At 39.2% G+C, this 20,130-nt stretch overlaps 1 protein-coding gene across 6 annotated transcripts in view; it reads left to right on the top strand.

Annotated features, from left to right (window-relative positions):
- Positions 1–20,130, top strand: part of PEAK1 (pseudopodium enriched atypical kinase 1) — a 317,398-nt gene that overhangs the window by 265,231 nt on the left and 32,037 nt on the right. For all 6 annotated transcript variants that reach the window (XM_070358573.1, XM_070358568.1, XM_070358572.1 and 3 more), the window contains one exon: positions 5,716–5,909. In XM_070358573.1, coding sequence (XP_070214674.1) covers positions 5,716–5,909 — 194 coding nt within the window. The remainder of the gene's footprint in view (positions 1–5,715; positions 5,910–20,130) is intronic.

Here is a 20,130-nt window from a genome sequence, read left to right as displayed (position 1 = left end):
ACCGAAATTTTGGAAATACTTGGATATATAAAGGCCTTTAATCTGTTCTAATGTGCCATTTGATTTGCCTTTTTAAAAAGTATATTCAGACATTAACAGAATTTCTACAAAAATCTGTCTTGAACAAACTTGCCGGGGGAAAAAAAAAAGGATTATTTCATCTGATGGTGTAGTGATTAATCCTACCACCTGGGTAAGCCAAGTGAGCTTCCCGCAGGAGATTGCTTCTGCAGCTTTGAATTATGTATGAATATTGCAGACTGATGAATCCCTTACCAAGGGATTCATTTGTATTACAGACAAATCTGTAACAATGTTACCATTTCCTTTGAACACTTTAAGTTCATCCTCCACTTTGAGAAAGTGAGATGTGTCTTTGTGGAGATTGCAACATGATTTTTTTAAGTGTCAGGTCAGACATTGTTATTGCTGTTCAGGAGCTCAGTCCTGTCAGACTCTACAACCCCATGGACTGCAGCACACCAGGCTTCCCTGTCCTTCACTATCTCCCAGAGTTTGCTCAAATTCATGTCCATTGAGTCAGTGATGCTATCCAGCCATCTCATCCTCTGTCATCCCCTTCTCCTCCTGCCCCCAATCCCTCCCAGCATCAGAGTCTTTTCCAATGAGTCAACTCTTCACATGACACCTCATGTGTACTGGAGTTTCAGCTTTAACATCAGTCCTTCCAAAGAAATCCCAGGGCTGATCTCCTTCAGAATGGACTGGTTGGATCTCCTTGCAGTCCAGGGGTCTCTCAAGAGTCTTCTCCAACACCACAGTTCAAAAGCATCAATTCTTCGGCGCTCAGCCTTCTTCACAGTCCAACTCTCACATCCATACATGACTACTGGAAAAACCATAGCTTTGACTAGATGGATCTTTGTCGGCAAAGTGATGTCTCTGCTTTTTAATACACTATCTAGGCTTGTCATAGCTTTTCTTCCAAGGAGCAAGCATCTTTTAATTTCATGGCTGTAGTAATTTTGGAGCCCAAGAAAATAAAATCTGTCACTGCTTCTACTTTTTCCCCATCTATTTGCAATGAAATATTGGGACTGGATGCCATGATCTTAGTCAGCATGTTGAGTTTTAAGCCAGTTTTTTCACTCTCATCTTTCACCCTCATCAAGAGACTCTTTAGTTCCTCTTTACTTTCTGCCATGAGAGTGGTATCATCTGCGTATCTGAAATTGCTTATATTTCTGCTGGCAATCTTGATTCCAGCTTGTGAGTCATCCAGCCCAGCATTTCACATGATGTATTCTGCATATAAGTTAAATAAACAAAGTGACTATATCCAGACATTACCAAATCTCAATTGAAAACTAGTCATTATTGAAAAGTTGGTCAGAGTTTGAGGTACAAGGAAATGTGTGTTATCTTCCATCCTGAAAGTGAAACAAATGCTGAGGGTCCAGTAAAAGAGCAGGCAGAGTCAGGGTTTGACCCAGCCTGGTGATCAAGGGTATAGATGTCAACACCACAGTTATTGCAGACACCCTCTATTGCATTAGAGAACTAGGGATTTTCAACAGGAATTTAAATAGCAGGAATAGAAAAGCCTTAACTTCCTTTCTGTGGGCCATTGATCAGGTAATATTTCTGTTTTATAATAATGAATATCAACTTGTACTCATCCTGAAAAAAATCTAGTTACCTTCATCATTATTTGCTACTTTCAAGACATACTAAGATATACTCTATTAGAAATCCTAGTAGATTTCTTATGATATCATTTTAAAGAATTTTTTTACCGTCTATCTCATGGATGAAATGGGGGAAATTTTCATTTTTTTCTTTATCTCCCTCCTGATGTTAGCATCTGGTTTACACAGAAGATCAAAGTAATAGGGAAACAGAACCTGGGTTCTCCGATTCCTGTTCTGGTATTTTCTCCATTACATTGAACATTTCCCAGTGAAATGTCAGTGGTGAACCACTTTGTTGGGAGAAAAAAACCTGTATTCGAAAAGCATCATATTACTATTTTCAAGGGTTTCCTGATTTTATATCTAAATTTGAAACATTTTAAAAAATCAATGGTCAAAAATTATATTCCCTTATAACATTAATGTGCCTAAGATAAATTAAGTATAAAATTTTACTTCCTTTTTTCTTGCTGAACAATTTGTCCATTTATACATAGTGACTGACTTCAGGATTCTTGCCTGGAAAATCCCATGGATAGAGGAGCCTGGCGGGCTACAGTCCATAGAGTCGTAAAGAGTCAAACACAAATGACGTGACTTAGCACACGTGCGCACACATAGTGACTGAATCACCTCCTCTAATGCTGTTCTTGATTCTTTTTCATTTTTTAGTCACAGCATGTTATCACATCTAAGCTTGAACTCTCAAAACTCTCCCTTTCCCTTTTTTTCTCTCTTTTACCGTTTTTGTCAAGCATCAAGACATGACGTATCATAGATGCATTTTTAAAATTCTTCCTCTTAGACACTGTTCTCACTGTAGACGTAGATTAAATGTCTTAACATCCATTTCTAAATCTATGTGATTTAACTTTCACCAGCTCCTTGCACAATTCTTTATAGTTGACAGTTGATTTAATTGGTGATTTAATATACCAGTGCACTTATTTAAAATGTGCTTGTGAAAACTGACCTTTGTGTAGAATATAGGTTGTGCTGCTCAAGTTCTCAAAGAGTTAATAAAACTAGCGTTCACTTTGCTTAGCTTCCTGAAGGTAATTTGGCTCATTTCCCAGACCAAACCCCTAAGGTAAAGGTCAAAGTGCAATGGATTATATTAAGGTGCAGAATTCGAGCCTCTTATATCTTGCCCAACTTGTAGTCCTCCAGAACTCAGTGGGAGCTATGGTTCATCAGAGCTTCAGAACATGATTAACAGACTGAAGAAGGCCCTGTAGAATTTCCTTTAATGGGGAGTTGTATGAGTGAGTACAGTGGGTGAGTCTTTAATATTTCTTGCTTTTTAGCATCTGTATTGTGTTTTGAGAACCCTTTTTGAGTACAGAGCCATGTTTCATGTATATGGAAACAGACCCAGGGAATTCCTCATGGTTTAATAACAGTAACTCTTGTAGTTTTTACAATAGGCTTAATAGAAATAGCCCATTCCCCGGGAGGAAAATAGACAAGCAAAGGTGGAGTCGTGGCTTTTTAACTGGGCTTCACCAGTCATTCTTGACAAATGGAAATGAGAGATTGGGGAAAGAAAGAAAAAAGGCAAGAGCAAGGCTGCAGAGATTAGGAACCTAAAAACACCTTTCTAGAAAGCTCTCAAGTTGACTCTAGAGTAAGAAGAGAGTGTCTGGAGGTTTAATGTTTTTCCTGTCAAAGGGGGATGATATATTTTAATCATTTTATCGCTTTGAAGTTAAAAATGGCTTATATTAACTGTTGCCCAGAGATCATTTTCCCTCTCCTGAAGTGTGTTGATAACTACTCAGTGACCTACAATCTTGATACTAAGTGACATCTGGAGAAGGAAATGGCAACCCACTCCAGTTTTCTTTCCTGGAGAATCCCATGGATAGAGGAGCCTGACAGGCTATACAGTCCATGGGGTCACAAGAGTCGGACACGACTTAGCAACTAAACCACCACCACCAAGTGACATCTGAGAGTGACTCAGAAGTGTCACTTTGCTTTTCTTCACTAATGTATGGAAATAGAGCCCCCTTGCCATCTTGATTTTATGACTCTCCATAGTATGCTCCATACTGGCTTTGTTTTGGGTTGATAACCTATGGCAGCCCAGTAGGTTAATAAGAGGCAGCATGCTTTACCATTTAGCTCCTCTTTACATGCACCCTCCTGTTAGCTGTTAGTGAACCAAAGTCTTCCCACCTCACCCCATCTCCAGGAACCATATCCCATAATGGTACCTCCCACTCATTGCTTACTCGCAGGATAGAGAGACCTCTATGTCTGCCAGCTTTGGAAGAGTACTTTTGAAGTTGTATATCCAGCAGACTTCCCTGGAAAAGGAAATGGCAACCCACTCCAGAATTCTTGCCAGGAAGATCACTGAACAGAGGAGCCTGGCAAGCTGCAGTCCATGAGGTTGCAAAGAGTCAGACATGACTGAGTGACCACACACACTTTATCCGGTAGACTTAAAGGCTTATTTTCCTGTATATGCATAATTTCCATAATGAAAGATTGACAAGAAAGTGCTCTTCCTTCATCTCTACTCCTTCAAGTCCATAGGTGATGTATGTTCTAATGACACATGATCAAACCAAGTACCTCTTTTAAAGAAACTTGTAAATGTCACCATGACTCACTGCCATTTGAAATTCCAGAAATAACATGTAACAGAGTATAAGATATGTCCTTTCTTTCTTTCTCTTTGCCCATTAAAAAGAAAAAACAGGAAGAAAAGCTGGGGAGTATGTGACAGTCTAAGAATACTTTTAGTAGAACCAGAAACTATTAAATGTGCCTGATTTTGAATTTGTTCCATTGACCAGCCCAATGAGATTTTCTAACTAGGACAGTTTTCTCCACCAGCATTTAATAACCATTCCATCCCCTTGTACTTTATAGCAACAGAGTTGACAGTTCGGATAGGCTAGGATGTGGGGAAGACTAGAAGAGCTAGCTATAAGCGAATGAGCAAGCAGCAGAGAAACAAGATTGGAGAAACAAAAAGCATTATAGATGACCATCCTCTGGTATGTGGCCAGTGGCACGCTTCAGATTCATGTTAGTAGACAAGAGCTAGAGAACAGACCTTTCTTTTCCATTTGCCTTGCCTGCTGCATGCATACAGGCAAAGGTTGATGCATCAGTGTCCTCCTGGCAAAAAGGCTTCCTGGCCTCAGTTTACAGAATATAATTGCTTAACTTCCTTATTTAAATCTCAGCTTTATTCCTGATCCTTTACTAAATAGTTTCACAAATACTTTAGTGTGGAATAAAATAAATACTATAAAGTATTTCATATTTGTTATAGTATTATAGCACAGTCCACCCTATTAATTTGTGTGTTCCATATTCGTGGATTCAACCAACTACAGGTTTGAAAATATTACAGGGAAAAAATTTCAGAAATTTCCAAAAATCAAAAATTGATTTTGCCATGCACTGGTAACTATTTACATGGCATTTGCATTGTCTTTACAGCTATTTGCATCACATTTACATTGTATTGGGTATTAGAAGTAATTGTGGGGTGATTTAACATATATGGAATGGTGTATTTGTATATAATACAAATACTGCAGCCATGTTATATAAAGGACTTGAGCATCTGTGGGTTTTGATTTCCTGTGGAGAGTCCTAGAACCCGTCCCCTGAAGATACATACCAAGGGATGACTGTACTATAGTATGGTAAACATAGTAAATATGTTAAATACTTTCTTAAATACTTGAGTATATTTGTCTTCAACTAGTTAAGCATTCATTTCCCTCTATCCCCATTATTGCTAACCTCCTATGTACAAGAAGTTCCCTTCCTTACCTGTTATTGTCAAACTTCCCTCTGAGCCTACTATACCTCCCCCACCAAGCTGAATTCTCAGTTAGTATGAATCAGGATAGATAGACATATCAGCCTGCGTAAAAGACTGCCTTATCTTCAGACAAGTATGTTGGGGCTTATAACCCATTGCTGTGACTATAGGGCCAGTTATTTACATTTATGGCAAGTATGTGCCTTCCATAAGTCTAAATCTTAGTAGAGACCTTTGAAGCCAGTGTGGTGATGGTCTGATCTGTTTCAGTCACGTGACCCACGAAGTGACAGAGGATTTTTCTCCTCGGGATCCAAGAACTGTTGCTGTGAAGCAAGATGGCGGGGGCTGCACTTCAGTCACACCAGCATTGCACCTACCTGAACTGGAAAGAGAAGAGGAAAAAGAAGACATTTCAGATCCTATGGACCTGAATCCCTGTAGTGCAACATACAGCAATTTAGGTAAGTGCAAATGTCATATAAGTAGTATTTAAACTTTGCCTTTTTATGTACTAGCCAAATGCCATTATTTCCCTAACGAGATGATTTTTATTGTTTCATGGTGTGAAAGTTGGAAATTGGAGTTATAAATTTTAACTTACATCTGAAAAAGTCATGTATTTAATATGTACTAGGCATGTATTAAACACATTACTATGAGTTCTGTGTCATGCACTAAGAGTTTAACATGGTCCCTGCCATGAGAGACTCACCTGGCGGGAAAGAGATAAGTTAATGACTTCAGTATAATAGGATAAGTGCAGTGATAGAGAATACACACAGAATATTTTTTGTATTACATTGAGGAGGGTGTCAAAAGATGCCTTCCTGGAGATATTCCTTATTGAGCTCATTGACAGAGGCAAAGAAGAGTGTTCCAACCAGAGGCAACAACATGAGCAAAAAGCAAGGAGATGTGAAACAGCTTGGAACATGTGGACATCACAGCCATTTAGCATAGCTGAAGTGTGCACTGGAGAGTTAGACAAGGTCATGCATTTCAGGCTAAAACCTAGGTTTTTTGGGTTTTGGCTGTTTGTGGTATTGAATTATTAAAAGGTTTTAAACAGAGGAATGACATGACTAGATTTGTGTTTTAGAACATCCACTGCAGTCTGCCATGTGAGGATGGATTAGAGGTGAATTATTTGGTAGCAGAAAATCTGGTAGTTGGGTACTATTGCAGGACCACAGAAAAGGATGAGAAAGAAAGACCTCAACTAAGATAATGAGAAGGGGAACAGTGGACAGATTTAAGAGATATTTGAGAGGTAAAATACCTTGGTAGTTACCTGGATGTGAATGATATAAAGAATCTATAATATATCCCAGATTTCTTACTTGGTGCTAGTGGACTCAAAGAGGTAAGATCCCAATTATTGGAGGTGTTTAGGCAGAGCCTGAGGGATCATCTTTCAGAGATGCAGTGAAGGAGAATCCTGCACTACAAACAGGGTTGAACTAAATTATCTCTAATGTACCTGTTAATGCAAAGATTCTTCCACTTTGAAATCATCTTCACTCTTCTTTCTTGAGTGCCCAGTGACTTCTGATCACACTTTCTCCCTTCCTTGAGTGTCACAGAGTTTCCTTCCTTCTGAAAAGCAAAGCTTGGGGCTGGACAAGGATTTCTTAGTCCTCTTCTCCCATGAAGTCAGGAGAGATGAGTAGCATGAGCTCGACTGCCACATGCATGGCACTAGTAAGATTCTTATGGACTACTGGCCAATTCTTCTGTCTAGTTTCTCACCTCCTTTCTTTGTCTTTTTTCTCTAGCAGGTTCTTGTAAGGAAAAATCATTCTAAGATCAGCTAGTGTACTTGGAAATAAGGGCATCTTAATTGGAGAAGGAAATGGCAACCCACTCCAGTGTTCTTGCCTGGAGAATCCCAGGGATGGCGGAGCCTGGTGGGCTGCCGTCTATGGGGTCGCACAGAGTCGGACACGACTGAAGCGACTTAGCAGCAGCAGCAGCAGCAGCAAGAAGACCAAAAGGTTAGATAAAACTAGGAGAAATGCTTTACTGTGTCCTTTTGGGAAACTCAAATCATAACAACCCACATGCAGCTGAAAACACATTCCATAAGGAGAAGACTTCCATTCTAAGTTCCCAAAGTATTCTGTGATTTGTGGTTAGGGGAGAGTACACCCTTGCAGTTTACCCAAGCAACCATCTTGGATACCATCTTCTAGTGGGAATAGATTTTATAGTCACAGAGCTTATTGAACTTTTCCCATTCTTTTACATTTTATGAAACATTAAAAAATGAGAATTTTATTTTTTATTTACTATATACTCTCAGCGTATATATCAGAAATTACATTTCAGACATTCTTACTGCACCAAAATTTCTTTCATGATGTCCTCAGTAGATATATGCAAACTTTTACTAATTGTGTGTTATCTTATGGAATCTTTTCTTTAAAAATATCCATTAGCCTGCATCAGTTAAAGTTAACTATTTTATCTTATTATCTTCTCAGTTATATAGATTTTTAGAAAAATAGAGCATTACTTTCATGAATATGCCAAGTGCCTTACATATATTAACTCATTTAATCCTCACAACAACCTTGGGAATTATTATCTCCATTTTTCAGATGAAGAAAGTACATCAGAGTACATTACCCAAAGTCACAGAACCAGTAAGGACTGAATCAAGATTGGAACCCAGTTTGTCTATATTACTAGACTAAAATGAGTATAAACACTAAATTCTTGAAAGATACTGAAAGGCTGCAAGTGTTTCCATTTTTAAGTCATCCACTTTGAGAGACAAACTTTAAGACATTTTTTGTAAAAGATTTGATTAGAGTACAAAAATACTAAGTTACAGATGCCCCATCAGAAAAATAACTTTCTTTCTACCTGTTGCTTTACTTTTAAAAGCATGTGATGCTTATAAAATGTTGCCTAGCCTTCCTTAAGTGGCAATGCTTGACTCCATAGGATATGGTACATGGCTTTACTATGTAAGTACAATAATAACTGAGTAATAGATAGAGTTGGCTCCATCAGTTCTACAAACTGGTAGGGTTTTTGTTGTTGTTGTGTTGGTATTGCTAGTTTTCCTAATGGAACAGTATTTTAGGTGGCATCTGGAACGTACCTTTTTTAATATTTTCAATAAATCATTTGCATGAAGTTTTAAACTATCCCTTGGAGTAATTTCTTAGGATTTGATGCCTTGGTAGCTTAAAAAAAAAAAAAAAAAAAAAGTTATGTGTTTTAAGACCAAAAGGAAACAAAACCTCTTAATGTAATAACTTCACATCCTTTTAAAGATTCTAGAATCACTCCACAAACACATTCTTTCTTTCTTGTTTTTTCATTTTTTCTTAGTCTTCTTCTTTAAAAAAAAAAATGAATCAGAGAACATATGATCTGATGTAAGAAACTGACAGAGGGAAGTTAAGGATTACTGTAATGTTTCGTTATGGAATTTATTTCTGAAAACTGCATTGTTAAAAGTAGGCTTAGGAAGCAGTGTTATGCTTTATTTTTTTTTTTTTTCTTAGTAGGAAAAAACATAGGTTTGGGGGAATCAGACAAGTTTGGGTTCTTATGACAGCTGTATCACTGCCTGCCTGCATGACTGTGGGTCAGTTATTTACCATTCTTGAGCTTCAATTTCCTCATCTGACATGAGAGAATTAGTAGCATCTGCTTTGTAGGGCTGATGGCAAAAGAAGTGCTTGGTTCATAGAAGAGCTTAATAATTGTCAAGTTCCCTTATTTCTACCCCAAAATATACTGCTGCTTTCATTTGTCAGTGTGTTTGATGTGCTAGCCAGAAAATGTAGAATAAAGTAGAAATAATCTTAAATGTTTATTAGAAATGTTGACTAAATGGAGCAACAAAATGTAAGTCCAAAAAGCTGTGAGCTGCTTGTGCAACTGATGACGGATAGAGTGAAACGTAGTGAGGAGACAGGACCCCCGAGGTGGCCAGCGGGGGCCAGAGGAGATATGACAGATAACAGCGATGGACTGTGGCAGGCCTGGTGCCCCAGGTCTGCTCGTTGTGGCAAAACAGAGGGCCATGGCAGAAGAGAAGGGAAAATATCGCAACACATCCCTTATATGTGGAATCTGAAAAGAAATGGTACAAATGAACTTATTTACAAAACAGAAACAGACTTAGAGAATGAGCTTAGGGTTGCCAGAGGGTGGGCATGAATGGGGGAAATGGTCATTTGGGAGTCTGGAATGGACATGTACACATGCTGTACTTAGAGTGGATAACGAACAAGGACCTACTGTATAACACATGGACTCTACTCAGTGTTATTTGGCAGCCTGGATGGGAGGGGAGTTTGGTGGAGAATGGATACATGTATATATATGGGTGAGCCCCTTTGCTATACTCAAAAAGCTTAAAAAAAACAAAAGGGACATGGTTTGAACTTGTTCTGTACTTCTCACATTTCTTAGATAGTTCGGAAAACTAATAAATCAAAAAACAACAACAGCAACAAAAAACAACTGGACTGGAATAGGCCTTGATTGTTGTTGTTGATGTTTAGTCACTAAGTCATGTCCAGCTCTTTTGTGACCCCATGGACTGTGGCCCACCACGCTCCTCTGTCCATGGGATTTCCCAGGCAAGACTACTAGAGTGGGTTGCCATTTCCTTCTCCAGGGTATCTTCCTGACCCAGGGATTGAACCCATGTCTCCTGCATTGGCAGGCAGATTCTTTAGCACTGAGTCACCTGGGAAGCCCAGGCCCTGATTACCTTACTTCAGAATCTCCCCCTAGACCTCCACCCTTGGGACAGCTTCCTTTCTCCACGGTGGTACAACAAGAACTGTTGTGCTTCAGCCATTCCCACAAAACGCTACTGACTTATGCAAACCATTCATTTGTTTTTTTTATCTCAGAGATCCTTCTCCAGGGTTAATTCAGCTGCCTTTTTTTCTCCGTAACATAAATAAAGCAAACTTTATTTTGTTTATAACTGGGTTAATTATTAGATTTTAGAGCTTTACTGTACAGTATGGTAGCCCCTAGCCACAGATGGCTATTTAAAATTAAATTCATTAAAATATAGATAAAAAGTCAGTTCCTCAGTGTCACTAACAACATTTCCAGTGCTCAATAGCCACATGTGGCTAGTAATTACTGTATTCAGCATGTGGATACAGAACGTGTTTATCATCACAGGAAGTTTGACTGGACAGCACTGATTTAAAGAATTTGTTATTTGGTGGATTTGTATTGTGTTCTGCAGGCACAAAAATCATGATTGGCTTTTGTGCACTCGACAGGTCCTTAGGAAGGTTGCCCCTTGCAAAGTGATGGTTTTCCTCTGGGCGACGGTGACGTGAAATCACCAAACACCCTGACCTATAATACCTTAATACCCCAAGCTGAATTTAGCAGGGTATCTGCCATTCAAAATGATTTCCTGAAGAAGTGATAGAAAGTTTTTTTTAATCAGACCTTCAACATTTCCACCATGTTTCTTATGTCTATCTCAAAGTGTCTAGAAGAATTATCACTATATTTTTATGTGGCACACTTGGCTTCTTTATCAGCCCACTAAAATCAGGAGCTTGTAATGACTTCTACTCTGCTGGAAATTAGTTGGTGACTTTAGCTCTCCTTCACTCTGTAACTAAGTACTCTAGACATTACTTTTTTGGAGAGATCTTTCCAGTCTCCCTTTACTGGACAGAGTTTTGGCCTGTTCCTCCTTCTTTATGCCTACAACCTAACATGTTATCTAAAACACATAGAAGGTGCTAAGAACACGTTTGAATGAATGTGTCCAAAATGACTTAGCATTTGATTTTGTAAGATTCAGTTTACAGAAACTGAGCTCTCCTGAGGAAACTGCATATAGGAAAATTTCAAGTCCTATTTTATATGTTCCATTTATCAGCTAACTCTTTTTTCTAAAATGAGACTCGATCAGGGGTTTCCCAGTTAAGGAATTATGTAAGCCATACCTCAGTTTGGGGCTTCTCTGATAGCTTAGTTGGTAAAGAATCCACCTGCAATGCTGGAGACCCTGGTTCAATTCCTGGGTCAGGAAGATCTGCTGGAGAAGGGATAGGCTACCCACTCCTGTATTCTTGGGCTTCCCTTGTGGCTCAGCTGGTAAAGAATCCGCCTGCATTGCAGGAGACCTGGGTTTGATCCCTGGGTTGGGAATATCCCCTGGAGAAGGGAAAGACTACCCACTCCAGTACTCTGGTCTGGAGAATTCCAAGGACTGTATAGTCCATGGGGTCGAAAAGAGTTGGACATGACTAAGCAACTTTCACTTTCATACCTCCATTTCCTTTCCATATGAAACTGTTCACATTCCTCATCTGACTTACGTAGAACATCTCCTTAAGGCTGCACCTATCAAACACTGAAAGAAAACACTTAAAAGGCTTCTATGCCCAGAAATTCCTTTGGCAATGTATTGACCATCAGTGTGAAATTTTAAAGGTTAGTTATACTTAAAGGAATGTCATTACATCGCCAGCCTTGTTGTGCGTGCATGCCTGCTCAGTAGCTCAGTTGTGTCCAACTCTTTATGACTTCATGGACTGTAGCCCACCAGGCTCCTCCGTTCATGGAATTTTCCAGGCAAGAATACTGGGGTGGGTTGCCATTTCCTACTCCACTTGATGTTGTAATTATGGAGTAATGTCATCATAAATGGCAGCTTTTAAAAAAAAATTTTTCTGAAGAATATATTACCATTCATTCATTTACTCAACTAATAATTATTGAGGCATAACAAATAATTCTGTGGGCCAGACATTATGCCACATAATACAAAGTTAATTATTTGAACCAAAGATTAAAGAATTGCACATTTTTAGATTATCTGGATATTTTTTAAAAAGTAAGAGTGACAGCTTTGAACATTTGTTTGTGCATTTGTTGTACTTCCTAAAAATGTAATTATCTCTATTTAAAAAGAAACCATAGGCTGTGTTCCTATCTTTTAAGTTGGCTGCATTCACAATTTAAAAATAGTTTCCCATGTGTACTGGAATTTGTTGGCAGAGTACAATATTTAAATTACATAGATAACTTACCCCCAAATAAATAATCTCTTGTTCTTGGAGAGGTTCTCACTAATGCAAGCTTTAAAAAACTGAGTCTGTCAGCTGCTACACCACTGACATTCTTTTAAACTGGTCCATGCATCACTTTATTTGAAGCTAAGCCTGAGCCTAAAGTGATCTTGAAGCTTTGTTTTATCATTTGGCGTGAAGTTGATGTCCCCTGTGGTTTGCCAGTTGGTGCCTCCATTTAACTGTGCTGGAACCTAGCACAGTGGTAATGCCCAGGTAGCTTAGGACCCTTCCTCCTAAGCTGCTGAGGCCTACTGCCAGGGGTGATGCAGTGAGTGCTGGAGCCAGTCAAGGAGAGGCTACTCATTGGACAAGGCTGGTGCCCAGTGTGTGTGGCATCTATTTCCAGGGTACCTTTCCCAGTTAGTGATGACCGTCTCTTCTGTTGTCCTCTCCCTTCCTGTTCTCATCAGTGTTGTTTGTCATGAGCCCTGGGAAAAGATTCAGGATGAAGACTGAAACTACAGTTTAAGTAGAAAAGTATATTCCACTTATTTTGGCTTTGACACTTTCATTTGTTGAGTGCCAGCTGTCTCCTGCGAGCCAGGCGAGGCACTGGGAATACTAGTGCATATTTAAAGGGTCCGTGAAAGCCCCTGCCTGGGATGGTCTCAGAGAAGGTCACTAGTTTTAAGCTCAAAAGAGTAGCTATTTGCCAGACTAACAAGGGAGAACATTCCACGTAGAAGGAAGAGTATGCACAAAGGCCTGAAGCTTGATAGAAAAATGAACGTTTGGTTAACTACAAGTACTTAATTAAAGGTAGCTAAAGTGCTGAGTGAGGGAGGCAGAGTTGGCAAAATGGGGCAGAGTGGAAAAGCAGGGCCAAATCATAAATGTATGTATGTATCACAGTGAGTGTATCTTTTTCAACAGGAAATGGAGAGCCGCGTGATCAGGATTTCTTAAAGATCATTCTGGAAGCTACTTACAGGATGACTTGAGGCAGGGAGACTGACCAGGAGACCATGACATTCCTGTCTTACTGGGATAAGGAGCTAATTGTACTCACAAACACACTGTCTCTGTCTAAATGGGTCATTCTTAAGTGCCTTTAATCCCTGGCACCCTGAGATGATAGTCATTGTCAGGTTTTAAGCAAACATTTGTTGTGATTTTTCCCAAATGTGTCTTCAAATCATGGTGCCTTACAGTAGATCTCTATTGATGTAATTATTATTTTGAGTTTTTCACTGTATAATCATCTTTAAAATGTTGATATTTAGAGATAATAGTTTTCTTATTTGTTTTCTATTGTTAAACCAATTGTGTAAGTTTTTAGAGCCCATATCAATTATTTTCCTTCCTGAGGAGTTTTAAACATCCTTTTTGCTTCTTTGAAGTAGTGTCAGTAAATTATTGCTTTTTAATCCATCTTTCATCATTTGCTTTTCAGAAAGTGATATAAGGCCTTATTTGTCAGTCTGAAGACATTTTTAAGTGAAGAAAAAATATAAAGATAGAGTTTAGAAACTCAAAAAGAAAGGAAAGTAGGGATTGAGTATGGTTTTGTCAAACATATTTGTCCAAAAGAACATTTTAGTCTATAGCAAGGCAAGATTTAGAACACATTCTTTTTTTTTTTTTTTTTTTTTCCTGTTTAGAGAGCTGGCATGCCACAAAAATGTAGAGTATGTGATGTTATATCAAGCCTGCTGAAAGCTGAGCTTAGTGTCTGGTCCCAGAGGCTTGAGAAGAATGTACAGGATTAAAAGTTTAAAATAAAAACAGCTAAGATACCAAGCTTTTAAAACATTGACCCAAATGATTGGAATTCAGTTAGGAGAACTTGTTCTTCTCAGAAGAAAAAAAACTTAGGACACTTTCAGACTTGGGCAAATGCCTTGACCTTGCATGGGCTGTAAAACATTCATGGTTTCATTTGGAATGCAAACGTTTCTGATTCCCATGTGGAAATCTTAGCTCCCAGGAGATCATGTCCCACTGTTTGGAGAGAGAAGCCACTATTAATTATCTTTGTTTCCTTGCTGCCTTGGCTGCCCATTTTCGTTTTGGAATGATGACCAGCTCTGCTGACACTGTCCTTCAGTCTGGCAGCTGTTTCCTGCACACCTGCTGCGTGTCTCACACCGCGCCAGAGGTTCCAAGGGAGTGTAAAAAAAAGAAAATACACACGATATAAAAAGCTAAAAATGCTATCATAAAGTGAAAAGTGGTAAGAGAACACAGAAGAAGAAGTGATGGCTCCCCACTTGTGGGTGGGGAGTAGAGAGGAGGGATGGCTTCAGTAGAGATGGGGCTCCCTTGGTGGCTCAGATGGTAAAGAGTCTGCCTGCAATGCAGGAGACCCGGGTTTGGAAGATCCTCTGGAGGAGGGCATGGCAACTCACTCCAGTGTTCTTGCCTGGAGAATCTCCATGGACAGAGAAGCCTGGTGGGCTACAGTCCATGGGGTCGCAAAGAGTGAGACACGACTGAGTGACTAATACTTTCACTTTCACTTTAGGATGGAAGAACACCTTTACTAAGGCAGAGATATAAAAGTAAAAACAGGGAACCTATTAAAAGAATAGGAATTGAGCGATTCTTATGGGAAGGTTGATGAGAAATAGTGACAGATAAGACTGATAGCCTTGCCCAACTTCCTGAATAGTTTGGACTTTATTCTGAAGGTGGTGGGAAGTGGCGTAATCAGCCCTCTTGCACCTCCTGATATGCGTGAAAGAGCTGCTGATGGTGTTAGAACTTGCCTCACCTGTCAGTTCTGAGGTCATTTAAAAGAAAAGGAAAAAGAAAGCACTTTTGGAATCCTTCATTCCTTGGTTTTCATGACTGTTCTTATTTAGAAAAAAAAATGGAAAGAAAATGGCCATCCCATAAAGATTCTCACGGGAAGGAGTGAGAATAGGCTCATGTTTCTAGGTTTTGCTTTTTGTTCATTATTAATTCATTCCTTCCATTCCCCCCTCAGCCAGACTCTTTGCTTTGTCCTGGGCTATAAATGAGCCAAGTGTCTGCCCTCAATGATTACACCCATGGGGAATTCATATAGGGACACAAGTCAAGTATTCTAAGTGCTTAAGACAGAAATATTCACATAATACATCTGAGGTCCCCAGGAAGGAGAGGTCAATTTTGCAATTTTGAAGTGGAGTAAGAAACATTCCTCAGAGGCAGAACATTTAAAGATGAGTGGAGAGAGAAACCATTCCCGGAAGAGGGTCAATAAGAGAACAGACACAGAGCATGAAGTAGCCAAGAGTGCTGGAGAAACCACAAGCAGTTTGGTAGCTCGATTTAGGACACACGGGAAAATGCCGTGAGAGAAACAGAACAACCAGGGCTGGGTCATAAGAGGCTTTCTTTCTGTGCTGAAGCAACAAAACTCCATCCTCGGGATCAAGTCCAAATTCTCAAGGACAGAATTTTTGAAGTACAGGAGGAGTGCCATGATCAGATTTGGTGTTTGAATAAAGTCTCTAATGGTTAGTGTGGTGAAGGAAGAAAAACTGAAGACAGTGGTTTCAGAAGACTGCCACAGTAGTCAGGCCAGGAAGATAAGCTGCTGGTGCAGTTCACCGCTTCTAACCTCCTGCATCTTCTGAGTCAGCAAATGGAAAATGAAGGTTTGTTACAAAGCCTATTTCTGTCATCTTGTAAATGAACTATGGTTTTGACTTCACACATTAGCTGAGGCAGAATAGAGCTGGGACAGCACCAGGAGGGAGGCCTCGCCATCACAGGAAGAGTTCAATAAATGCCAAGCCCCTATATCTTTTGTGATGTTAAGAGCACAGAATAATGGGAAGATATGACTGAAAACTGAATTTATGATGGTTTCTAAGACTGAATTGTTGATTCGCTTTAATATTTAGATACAATTTATATACCATAAAATTCACCCTTCTTGACTGTGCAGTTCAATGAGTTTTAGTTTATTAATAGAATTATACGACCACTACCAGTATCTAATTCCAAAACATTTTCATCACCTCAACACAATTGTTGCTGTTGAGTCGCTAAGTGTTGTCTGACTCTGTTGCAACCCCGTGGACTGTACCCTGCCAGGTTCCTCTGTCCATTGGATTTCCCAGGCAAGAATGCTAGAGTGGGTTACCCATACCCTTCTCCAGGGGATCTTCCCAACCCAGGGACTGAACCTGCCCCTCCTACTTTGGCAGGTGGATTCTTTACCACTGAGCCACCTGGGAAGCCTACCCCAAACAGAAAGCCATTAACAGTTGTTTCCATTCTCCCTTTCCCCTGGCTGTGGCAACCACTAATTTGCTTTCTATCTCTATGGATTTATGTGTTTCTAAATATTTCATATGATATATGGTCTTTTATTACTGGGTTCTCTCACTTAGCATAATGTTTCTAAGGTTCATACAGATTGTAGCACACATCAGGGCTTAATTTCTTTTATGGCTGAATAATATGAAGAACAAGCTGGAATCAAGATTGCCGGGAGAAATATCAATAACCTCAGATACTCAGATGACACCACCCTTATGGCAGAAAGTGAAGAGGAACTGAAGAGCCTCTTGATGAAAGTAAAAGAGGAGAGTGAAAAAGCTGGCTTAAAACTCAACATTCAAAAAATTAAGATCATGGCATCTGATCCCAGCACTTCATGGCAAATAACTTGGGAAACAATGGAAACAGTGAGAGACTCTTCTCTTGGGCTCCAAAATCACTGCAGGTGGTGACTGCAGACATAAAATTAAAAGATGCTTGCTCCTTGGAAGAAAACTATGACCAACACAGACAACATTTTAAAAAGCAGAGACATTACTTTGCCAACAAAGGTCCATCTAGTCAAAGCTATGGTTTTCCAGTATCCATGTATGGATGTGAGAGTTGAACTGTAAAGAAAGCTGAGTGCCGAAGAATTGATGCTTTTGAACTGTGGTGTTGGAGAAGACTCTTAAGAGTCCCTTGGACTGCAAGGAGATCCAAACAGTCCATCCTAAAGGAAATCAGTCCTGACTCTTCATTGGAAGGACTGATGCTGAAGCCGAAACTCCAATACTTTGGCCACTTGATGCAAAGAACTGACTCATTGGAAAAGACCCTGATGCTGGGAAAGATTGAAGGCAGGAGGAAAGGGGACGACAGAGGATGAGATGGTTGGATGGCATCACTGACTCAGTGGACATTAGTTTGAGCAAGCTATGGAAGTTGGTGATGGACAGGGAAGCTTGGCTTGCTGTAGTCCATGAGGTCACAAAGAGTCAGACACGACATAGTGACTGAACCGAACTGAATATTATGTTGTGTGGCTATGCTACATTTTGTTTATCCATTCATCAGTTAATGCACATCTGAGTTGTTTCCACTTTTGGGCTCTTGTATGCAAATGTTGCCGTGAACATTTGAATACAAGTTCTTGTGTGGACATATGTTTTCATTTCTCTCAGATATATCCCTAGGATTAGAAATTCTGGATCATGTGTAACTGTTTTACTTTCTGAATAACTAACAAACCATTTTCATGGTTGCATCATTTAGATTCCCGCTAGCAATGTATGAAGGTTTGAATTTCTCCATATCTTTACTGATACTTGTTCATCTATTTTATTAAAGCTAGCTTAATGGATATAAAGTGATGTCTTGTGGTTTTGGTTTGCATATACCTAGTGAGAAATGCTGAGCATCTTTATACATGCTTTTTGGCTATTTGTATATCTTCTTTGGAGTAATGTCTATGCAGATCCTTTGCCTGCTTTTTAAAAAAAAATATTTATTTAGTTGGCTGCTTTCAGTCTTAGTTGCATCATGTGGGATCGTCTGTTGCAATGCATGGACTTAGTTGCTCCGTGGCATGTGGGATCTTAGTTCCCCAACCAGGGATTGAACTCACATCCCTTTCATTGCAAGGCAGATTCTCAACCACTGGCTCACCAGGGAATTCCCACTTTGACCACTTTTAATGGATTCTTTATCTTTTCATTGTTAGAGTTATTTATAAATTCTGGATACAAGTCTCTTATTGGATATATGATTTGCTCATGTTCTATCCTATTCTAAGGGTTATGTTTTCACTTTTTTTTTAAAATTTTATTTTATTAAATTTTACAATATTGTATTGGTTTTGCCATATATCAAAATGAATCTGCCACAGATATACATGTGTTCCCCATCCTGAACACTCCTCCCTCCTCCCCATACCATCCCTCTGGGTTGTCCCAGTGCACCAGCCCCAAGCATCCAGTATCATGCATCGAACCTGGACTGGCGACTCGTTTCATATATGATATTATACATATTTCAATGCCATTCTTCCAAATCATCCCACCCTCTCCCTCTCCCACAGAGTCCAAAAGACTGTTCTATACATCAGTGTCCCTTTTGCTGTCTCGTATACAGGGTTATTGTTACCATCTTTCTAAATTCCATATATATGCGTTAGTATACTGTATTGGTGTTTTTCTTTCTGGCTTACTTCACTCTGTATAATAGGCTCCAGTTTCATCCACCTCATTAGAACTGATTCAAATGTATTCTTTTTAATGGCCGAGTAATACTCCATTGAGTATATGTACCACAGCTTTCTTATCCATTCATCTGCTGATGGACATCTAGGTTGCTTCCATGTCCTGGCCATTATAAACAGTGCTGCGATGAACATTGGGGTACACGTGTCTCTTTCAATTCTGGTTTCCTCGGTGTGTATGTCCAGCAGTGGGATTGCTGGGTCATAAGGCAGTTCTATTTCCAGTTTTTTAAGGAATCTCCACACTGTTCTCCATAGTGGCTGTACTAGTTTGCATTCCCACCAACAGTGTAAGAGGGTTCCCTTTTCTGCACACCCTCCCCAGCATTTATTGCTTGTAGATTTTTGGATCGCAGCCATTCTGACTGGCGTGAAATGGTACCTCATAGTGGTTTTGATTTGCATTTCTCTGATAATGAGTGATGTTGAGCATGTTTTCACTTTTTTAAAATTGACCTTTGAAGCACAAAAAGTTTTTCATTTTTATGAGTTCCAATTTATTGATTTTTGGTTACTTGTGCTTTAGGTATTTTATTTAAGAAATAATTGCCTAGCCCATGGTCGAAAAACTTTACTCCTATGTTTTCTTCTAGGAGTTTGATAGATTTAGTTTTTAACATTTAGATCTTTCATATATTTTGAGTTAATTTTGTATATACTATAATGTAGGGGTTCAACTCCATTCTTTTGCATGTGGATACCAAGTTGTCCCAGCACCATTTGTTGAAAAGCCTCTCTTTCCCTATTGAATTGTCTTGGCATCCTTGTTGAAAATCAGTTAACTGTAAATGTAGGAGTTTATTTCTGCACTCTCACTTCTATTCCATCCATCTGTATGTCTATTCTTATGCTGGCCCCATAGTTTTTGGTTGTTGTAGTTGTGAAGTACATTTTGAAGTTGGGAAATGTAGGTTCTTTGTTCTGTTTTTTAAGATTTGAGTGGGGAGAGGGCCTCCTCTAGATCTGTTGTGATTCCATATGAATTTTAGGATCATTCTGTCAATTTCTGCCAGAAAGCTAGCTGGGGTTTTGATATGAGTGACATTAAATTTTCAGAGGAAAAATTTGAGGAATATTTCCATATTAACATATAAAGTCTGATCCATGAACATAAAATTTCTTTTTATTTATATAGATCATTAA

The sequence above is a fragment of the Bos mutus genome, chromosome 21 (genome assembly GCF_027580195.1).
Source record: "Bos mutus isolate GX-2022 chromosome 21, NWIPB_WYAK_1.1, whole genome shotgun sequence".
In the NCBI taxonomy this organism is placed as follows: Eukaryota; Metazoa; Chordata; class Mammalia; order Artiodactyla; family Bovidae; genus Bos; species Bos mutus.
The sequence above is the reverse complement of the archived record's forward strand: the minus strand, read 5'-3'. Positions and strand labels throughout refer to the sequence as shown.